The sequence below is a fragment of the Aegilops tauschii genome, chromosome 3 (genome assembly GCF_002575655.3).
Source record: "Aegilops tauschii subsp. strangulata cultivar AL8/78 chromosome 3, Aet v6.0, whole genome shotgun sequence".
Classification (NCBI taxonomy): Eukaryota; Viridiplantae; Streptophyta; class Magnoliopsida; order Poales; family Poaceae; genus Aegilops; species Aegilops tauschii.
Genome location: NC_053037.3, coordinates 603,503,743 through 603,512,653, shown reverse-complemented (window position 1 = coordinate 603,512,653; position 8,911 = coordinate 603,503,743). Strand labels below are relative to the sequence as shown.

Here is an 8,911-nt window from a genome sequence, read left to right as displayed (position 1 = left end):
CGCGCCAAAGCATAAGAACAAAAAACTATAGCCGCGTAGATATTTGAACTATTTGAAAACATTTTTGGAAAACATGTTTTCTTTTGAAAAAAAAGGTGAACAAAAATTTGAAAGTCGACAGATTTTAAAAAGTATCAAGAATTATAAAAAAGTTCATGTATTCAGAAAAAGTCCATGAAAATTAAAACAAATCATCAATTCTGAAATAAAGTTGAACAGTATTCAAATAGTTCACAAAATTTAAAAAAAGTACATAAATTTTTATAGAATAAAAGAAAATACGAAAAAAAACATCTGATCTCAAAAAGAGTACATAGATTTTCAAAAAAGTTCATCCATTTTCAAAAAAATAAAGAATCTGAACAAATTTTATCAAAATTGAAAAAAATAGTCATCTATTTTTAAAAAAGTTCATCAATTTCGAAAAAGTTCATCGGATTTAAAATTCGAAAAATTTTCATCGATAACGGGAAAAAGTTCATCAACTTTTTGAAAAATTCACAAATTTGAAAACGTCATCGACTTAAAAATAAAAGAGCATCGATATGTTAAAAGTCCATGGATTTTTAATACCAATTAGGAAAAAAGAAAATCAAATGAAAAAGATAAAGAGTTCATAGGATTTGAAAAAAGTTTATAAAATTAAAAAGAAGTTCAACCATTTTGAAAATGGTGATAAAAAATGAAAAAAGTTCATCGTTTTTTAAAATAATAATAATAATAAAAGTGAATAAAAGAAAAATAATAAAAAACAAACAAAAAATCTCCAATAAAACAAGAGCGAAATAAACGGGCTTCCGCAAACTGAATAAAGAATAAGAGGGAAAAAACATAGGAAGTCATCACGACCGATATAGTTCTCCTAGTGGTTATTGTCTTTCTACAACAAAGAGGACGCCTCGAGATCGAATCGACACGTTGCACTTTTTTTGGAATTTATGAGAAAAAACTAAATAGGTAAAAATGGGCCGGCCCATGAATGAGGGAGGGTGTGCGCCTGTTTGCGTCTCACAGTTAGCTTTCGCTAAAACGTGCACGAGCGAGGGTCGTCACATTGCACTTTTTGGAATTTATGAGAAAAAAAATGAAAAGGGTAAAAATGGGCCGGCCCATGAAGGAGGGAGGGGTGTGTGTGCCTGTTTGCGCCGATGCCTGTAACGGGCGCAATGGGCATCATTTAGGAAATGCCAATTAGGAGCTCCCGGTATTTTACTCCCGACTGGGCGAGCCCATCTTGCGGCGCCTTGTAGGCGAGCAGACTCTAGGTCTCACAGTTAGCTTTTGCTAAAACGTGCACGAGCGAGGGTTTCGTTTAGGTTGCAGCCGTCGCCGTAAGGAGTTTTTAGGTCCCCTTGCCTTCGGCTGCCATATTGGCATTGAGAGGTGATTGAACCTCGCATCTTCAGGAGGGTTGCGTTCTTCATCATCGTCTAGTGATTATCGTATTTTGTGAGAATAAACTTACTCTCGTTCTTTTGGGGATGCCATGAGTTAGAGAGTTTTCAGTCCTCGCAGATCCGATTATTCAGATCTGATGAGTTTAGGTTGCTATGTCAAACTTTTTTTGTTGGTTTGATTCTATGTGAAGTTGAAGTGTTTCATCGACATTATCATGAAGATATTATGATCCGACGTCCTGCACTTCTAGGGGATCATCCCCGGCCCATGTACAATCATCGATCAAGGCTTCCCATCTTTTTGGGTGGGCGACTCAAGGTGCTTTCAAAAACAGTTGTTGGTAATGTTCGTGCGGGTGAAAGAGTGACAACATCATTGCTCCAGTCCAATTGCAACCTTTTTACCAAAGTCTTTGGAGTATTTCTTCTAACAGAAATTGATACAACGAAGAAGGTGTTTCCGAGAGATTTCATTGTAATTCTTAATCATAGAAGTTACTTTGTATTTTTTTGGATCTTAGATCAGAATTAGTGTAGCTGTAATTATTATGAGTATGGATAAAATTACAGGTGTTCTCAAAGAAAAATCTCAGCTTCGCTAAAAATAAAAAGTCTCACAATTAGTTTAGTGATGAGAGCGCCCACCCGCGGGCGGCAAATAGTCAAGCCTTCGCTGAGGGCACTCATAAATGGGCCAGCCCAAGTGTCCTTCCTTGGTTGGCTGTTTTCTGTTTCTTTTTTTTCTCTTTTTTTCTTCTGCCATAATCTTTTTTCCTTTTCCCCTTTTTTTAGCTTTAATTTTTCTTTTGTTTTTCGTTTTCTTTTTACGGCGAACAATTTTTTTTCTAATATACAGGGATTTATTAAAATGCGCAATGATTATTTTAATATATATGTTGAACATTTTACGTATACAGGCCAAACTTTTTTAAGATATATGATGAACGTTTTGTTGTATATATCGAACATATTTTTAAAAACATTAAAAACTTTTTAGTACACTGTGACCTTTTTTAATATACAGTAAACTTTTTTATGATGTGCGATGAACATTTTTCTTGTATACATCGGACAATTTTTTTGTATGTCACCGAACATTTTTATAATACATCGTAAAAAAACATTTTTTTTCATACACATCAAACAGTTTTCTAATGCACGGAGAACTTATTTTAATATACATTGAACTTTTTTATAAAACATACACTGAACAGTTTTCTAAAATATATGTTTCTATTTTCTAATAGGGTTATAAATATCTAGCTCGTAAAAAAATGCAGGATTTTTTTTGGAAAAAAACTACTAAAAAACCGAAGAGAAAACAAGAAGAAAAACAGCTCACGGGAAAAATGGTCGGCCCGCACCTGCCTTCAGCAAACTGCCTTGCACAACTCGATAACTCTTGATAATTTTGAAGAAACACAGGAAATTTTAAATAGTATGAACATACCTTAAATCATTGAAGGTATAAACTTTCTAGATGAATTTTGCGTGAAAATTTTAATCAAGATATTCTGTCCTTAGCAGTGAGTAATACAGTCAATGAACTTATCCATCATTAGCAGGCTAATCACCAAAAGGAAGAACTCTTTCATGTTGTCCTTACCATGACAACTCTATGGAAATGCTTGTTTTCATAACAGTATAAAACTGCTACAATCATATCAATATTCTAGTTAGCCTGGCATGTCAATGGAATTAACTTTCAGGAAAACATGAAAGGCGCGTATAGATGCAACAAATACTTTACCCAGCAGGATTCTGTCAAATTGAAATCCTTTGGGTTTCAAGTCCTCTTTTAAAGTCTACAGCAGCAGCCACCAGTGGAAAAATGCATCTGTTATCACTTATCAGATTGAAATCCTTTGGATTTCAAGTCTTCCTTTAAAGTCTACAGCAGCAGCCACCAATGGAAAATGATGGTGCGGTGCACAAAAGCTAAATGCAGCATTAACCTGCATATCAATACAGCCTATGCATACCGGCAGAGCTTCATTCACCGCAGGACCGAAAAACGGCTACAGAGATGCGCCGGTCGCCATCCTTCATAACCAAAATATGATAGGCTTACTTGGTCTGCCCTAGTTCACTTGACCTGGTCTGTCTGCCTGCTGTCTGATTGCTAGCACTTCCATTAACAACTGAAGCAAAGTGATCAACTATCTGCCATCTGGCTCCTCAGTGATGGTTAAGTCGTTATTACTGCAGACGGTTACGTCATTATTACCCGATTCATCTACCTTAGATACCCTTAGGCTGAAGTATGCTGGATGTTTAGGCTCTGGAAGAATAAAACTCTCGCTGTTTAACATCGCAACGACATTTGACATGGTCGGTCGATCATCTGCGTGCTCTTGTACGCACATTAGTGCAATGTTAATGTACTTCCTTGCCTCAGCTGCGTGGATCTCCTTGGCAATTGATGCTTCTAGAAGCTCAAAACATCTTCCTCCTTCCCAGAGCTGCCATGACTGCAGATAGTTTATCATCAAAAATTACTTCGGCTTACAAATAATGTACATATTTGTGTGAGAGTTTGCAAATGCTCACATATCCAAGGAGGTTAAGAAAATCTTCGTGCTGATGGAAACCAGAATTCCTTTGTCTGCTAAGGATCTCGAGAAGTAACACACCAAAGCTGAACACGTCAGATTTGATCGAGTAAATGCCTTCAGATGCATACTCCGGAGCCATATAACCACTGAAATGAGTTAGAAGCATAAGTAAAATACTATATCAAATTTTAAAGGTTGATCAGCTGATTAATGCTATTCTAATTAATCGTGCCATATGCTTACTATGTTCCCACCACCCTCTTTGTGCTTCCTTGAGTATCATTGGAGCTGAAAATTTTTGCTAGCCCAAAATCAGAAATTTTGGGATTCATGCCCTGGTCCAAGAGAATGTTGCTGGCCTTAAGGTCTCTGTGTATGATGCGCAACCGAGAGTGCTTGTGGAGATACAGTAGACCTTGGGCTATCCCTTCGATTATCACACATCTTTTATTCCAATCAACCAATGTTGTTCTGCTAACATCTGCACATTAGCGAGTGCATTTTATAGTATGGCCAGAGCACGATCGAAAATAATGGTTAACCAACATTGTGCATACCAAAGATAAAGAAGTCCAAGCTCTTATTTGGCAAATATTCGTACACCAAAAGTTTTTCCTCTCCCTCAATGCAACATCCTATGAGCTTGACCAAATTATTGTGCTGTAGTTTTGCAATAAGTTCAACTTCATTTTTGAATTCAGTGAAACCCTGTCCTGAATGTGCGGCAAGCCTTTTAACTGCAATTTCCACTCCATCTGGTAACTGGCCCTGGAAGTATGTACAAAACCGGACGCATTATATTTTATCGAAATTACAGAAAATGGATCACATGCCATCTATGGGAAAAGGACTTTTGGGATATACAACATCACATATCCAATACATTGTCTTAATAATCCATTTCAGTGCATTTTAGGGCAAAATAAACATGTTTATCAAGAGTTCCTTATTTTTTTTCTTTCTAGTTTAGGGCCCCGTATGAGGTTACTTATGCTAATCATATTTGGTTGAGATACATTATAAAACTGGACTTTAGGCTATATACACTATGTTTATCAAGCAACTGTCTGCATTATTATTATTTTCATTCTAGGGCATCGATAGTATACTGGAAAGGGTGTGGCTTCGCCTTTTTTTGACATAGGTTGCTGCAAGATAAATTATATATGATAACTGCCACTGCAGATATTGGAACATATATAGATTATTTTCCAAGGTAGCTTAAAAAACGAAGCACATCATAGCACGATTCATTATACATTGGCTACTGTAAACAACGCTATTGTAAATAACTAAATACATAAGGATGTTTTTAGGCAATCGTGATTTAATATATATTTTAGAAAGAATATTGATTGAATCTTTCCTGGACAATGCATTTACCTTGTAGACAGGACCAAAACCACCTTGCCCAAGTAGGTTTTCTTTGGAGAAGTTGTGTGTAGAATGGAATATGTCAGAAAATTCAAAGAGAGTGAACTCTGAACTCTTGTCTTCCAATCTCGAAACCAATGCGTCTTCTTCCAGCTTATTCGTGGCAGCTTGATCGTGTAAGATATCAGTTCCTAAATTGAGAGGACACACAAATATACAACGTTAAGACCGACTACATTAATTAATGAGCGGTAGTTTTTTAGAGCAATGTTGTAATCTTGATAACAACAAACCTTTTCTTCGTCTTGTCATCCATACAATGCAACAGATAAAGCACATAAATATTGACAGTAATGGAGCTGCAATAGCAATAATCCGCAGCGCCTTCCGGTGTGAGTTGCGTCCTAAAGAAAACATGAATTCATCTATAGTTTTCATATAAATATAAAATTATAAGTACCTTCCGGCGTGATCTGCATGCATCGTCACTCAACGGAAAGACAAAGAGTTCACTCTTTTTTAAAAAATGGTAAGTTATTTTCCTAGAATTTTCCAATAAAAATTTTGTATCACGCAAGATGTGTGACATGTTTCCCAAATTAATGAATCTAACTGAAGCGAGGTGCCATGTCCAACCAAGGATCTGCCGGGAAGGATGAGAATTTACATACCATGAAGTTCTTGGGTGCTCGCTTGTGCCTCCGGAGGTGGTGGTGCCGCAACCGGTGACTGCGGTTGTGACTGCCGGTGCGGGTACACTGTAACTGGCGGCAAGGTGTTGTTGATCGCCGGAACTGCAGATGCCAAGTTGATAATACGCAGCATGGGCTTCCCTTGGAAGAATGGGTATATCTCGTACCTCATGCTACACCGTGTCCCCAGAATTTGACCACCTTTCCCATCGTCCATGTGCTTGAACGTTAACGAGGAGTAAGGATGGAAACAGGCTGCACAGTCATCAGCGGTCAGGTCGGGCGTGCACTGCATAAGGCAGTAGACCGTCGGGAGGGAGCTGACATCTAAGCGCGAGGTGGTGAACCTCCTCGAGCTGTTCGCAGCCGATTGAGCTGTGTTGTTCAGAAGTGTGAACAACAAGAACCTGAAGGAGTCGTGTCTTATCGAGGTGTTGAGCGGCATTTCCATGCTCGCAAAAGTCGCAATGACGAGTATTTTGTCATTGTCGGTGGTGGCAAGAAAATTCTTGTTGGAGAACCTGAGCATGCAGGGATTACCATTGTAGTACACGGTGGTGTCCTTACTGTCGGGGCAGTTGTCCTGTCCGTCCTGGAAGGCGGTAACCAAACAGCCCTCACAGGCAGAGGCGTTGGAGTCCCCGCGGCAGAGTGCGAGGGCGAAGATGACATTCGGAACATTGCCATGGGTGTCGGTGGCGAAGAGGGTGGTGCTGGATGCTGCCTTCTTCGGGAGGGTGGATGAGAGGTGCCTGAGGTTGGCTTCGTAGGTGCTATCTGATTCGTAGACACCGCTGTTGCCACAAGATGGCCAAGATTGGGCAGCGGCGGGCGGCACGAGGGGCAGGAGCAGGAGGAGGAGGGGGAGGATAACCACGGCCATCCGTGGATGACAAGCCAGATCCACGGATGATAGGAACCGCATCGTCAGGGAACTTGAAGAAACTGCGGAGCTCTGGAAAAAAAAGGGAGACAAAAAGAATGTTATAGAACAAGAACATAATCAGTAAATAAAAAGTAAAAACAATGTAGAGAACTGGAAAACAATGCAGTTACCCCAAGTTGTAGTAACTGTGGATCATCAATAAGTGATGGATCGGGGCTTATCTTCCACAGAGCTCTGCGTTGCAGGAGGAACTGCCTTAAAACGATGACGTCGCCGGCGCACGACCTCCGCTAGCGCTCGCTCCGCTCTCCTGCTCGCTCGCCAGCCAATGTATCCTCCACTACAAGTGGCGCGGCCAAGAGATAAGTCAGCAGTGGAGGACGGCGGCCGGCGGAGTGGACTTCTTTTTCAACTTCGGCGGCGGACGACAAGGAGGAGGAGAACGACTGGTTGGTTGACCCACCGCGAGTCTCCCGTCCGTCTCGTAGTGCCGACTAGCTGCTGCTTCAGTGGGCTCGCGTGGGCCTGCGTCGACCGTGTCTGCTGTGCGAGCCCAGGCCGCATATATACCCCTAATAAAAAGACAAAAGAAAAAAAGCACAGGCCACACGGCTGAAAATTTTGTTTTTGTTTTTCCGAAGATGCAAGAAGTGCTCCAAAAGAAAACTGTTTTTTTTTTTGCAAAATGGAAATGTAGACGCAAGACCAAGGAAAACGAGCTGGTGGTAAAATTGTAGAAGTACTCCCTCTGTAAAGAAATATTTACGGAGGAAATAGTTTTTATTTTTTTTCAGTGGTGTTCTATTAAAAGAACAATTTGGCGAAACACTCGCCGCACATATATTCGATGACCTTTTAGGGTATGTATTGGATGTTTTGTCATCACTTCTTGTGTTTCTTACATCGCAATGTTTATTTATTTTAAGGGAGAATCATATTTAGGTTGAATTGTTTTCTAAGAATAAAATTATGTTTGTATCATCGATCGGGAATATTTGAGGTACAAAAGAGGATATGAAGATTGCACCGGCTAAGATACTTTGACCAACCGGGCAAGTGATAGTTGCAGCATCATTCATCTTAGGAACCATAGTAACCATCCCATAATTAAGTCATCGTAATTTCAACTCCTCAACATGCACCTGGTGGAACTTCAGTTAGCGTGTGATCTCACGAGAATATAATATGATACAGATAATCCAAAACAATACTGCATAAAAGTCTTTGCACAAAAATATAACCGCAAACCTTGATTGTCTTATGGATTTGGACAAAGTGCCGATTTTCAATGATAGGAATCTTACAATATGGTCGGTATCTCTTACATGAAGAGACGGGAAACTACAGACACTCCAAACACAATGAAAACTAGAGTACATCAAACATATGTTGTAAAAAATCCAACATATCTCTCGATAGGATGCCACATCTAGCCGGACGATCGAGGCGGGGAACAAGGAGGCAAGGTTTCCCTAGATTCGGGCCCTCTTGGTGAATGTAAAACCGTAGTTCCTACTCTTTGTTATTGATGGATGGAGTGTAGATAGTACAATGACAATCCTAGGTGTATCTAGTAGGCAAGTATGAGATTGTAAACTGCCTATCGACTAGCCCGACCTCGCCTTATAAATGAGGACAAGGCCTTACAAGTTTCCTAGTCGGCTAAGGCATTTGAAGAGTCATCCAGGCTCTCCTGGTAGGCTTGCCTTGGACGTCAAGTCGGTTCCTTCATCTTGGAGGCTCGTAGGTAGGGTAGCGGGCAAGGGTCATAGCCTCATAGGGTAGCCTGGTGGGATGACTTGCGGTTGCCATGGGCACCCCAGGTACAGGCCACCGATAGTAGCTCATGTACTAGTCTTTGAACTCAACATCTTCCGGGTTCTGGATGCACATGGCATGCCGTCTTCTGGATGTGTCGTGAGGTCTTGACTAGTTTCAGCTGAATTCTATAAGGTGCAGAATGTGTCGACCCGCCCTTGGGATAATAAATGGCAACGTTTGCCAACC

The 8,911-nt window shown here is 40.2% G+C and overlaps 1 protein-coding gene across 1 annotated transcript; it reads right to left on the bottom strand.

Annotated features, from left to right (window-relative positions):
• Positions 1–3,129: 3,129 nt before the first annotated feature.
• Positions 3,130–7,243, bottom strand: LOC109770817 (cysteine-rich receptor-like protein kinase 10). The gene is made up of 8 exons (XM_020329528.4): positions 7,075–7,243; positions 5,998–6,973; positions 5,620–5,730; positions 5,336–5,517; positions 4,510–4,720; positions 4,196–4,433; positions 3,948–4,098; positions 3,130–3,868 (listed from the first exon to the last, which is right to left on the bottom strand). Exons 2-8 carry the CDS (start codon positions 6,941–6,943, stop codon positions 3,557–3,559), a joined length of 2,151 nt encoding a protein of 716 aa, XP_020185117.1. The 5' UTR covers positions 6,944–6,973; positions 7,075–7,243; the 3' UTR covers positions 3,130–3,556.
• Positions 7,244–8,911: the final 1,668 nt, after the last annotated feature.

Coding starts and splice junctions, on each gene's coding strand:
- LOC109770817 (XM_020329528.4), bottom strand. CDS start 6,943: ATGCGGTTCCTATCATCCGTGGATCTGGCTTGTCATCCACGGATGGCC. Junction 5,731..5,997: donor GAGCACCCAAGAACTTCATG/GTATGTAAATTC, acceptor TGTTTTCTTTAG/GACGCAACTCACACCGGAAG. Junction 4,099..4,195: donor AAGAGGGTGGTGGGAACATA/GTAAGCATATGG, acceptor AACTCATTTCAG/TGGTTATATGGCTCCGGAGT.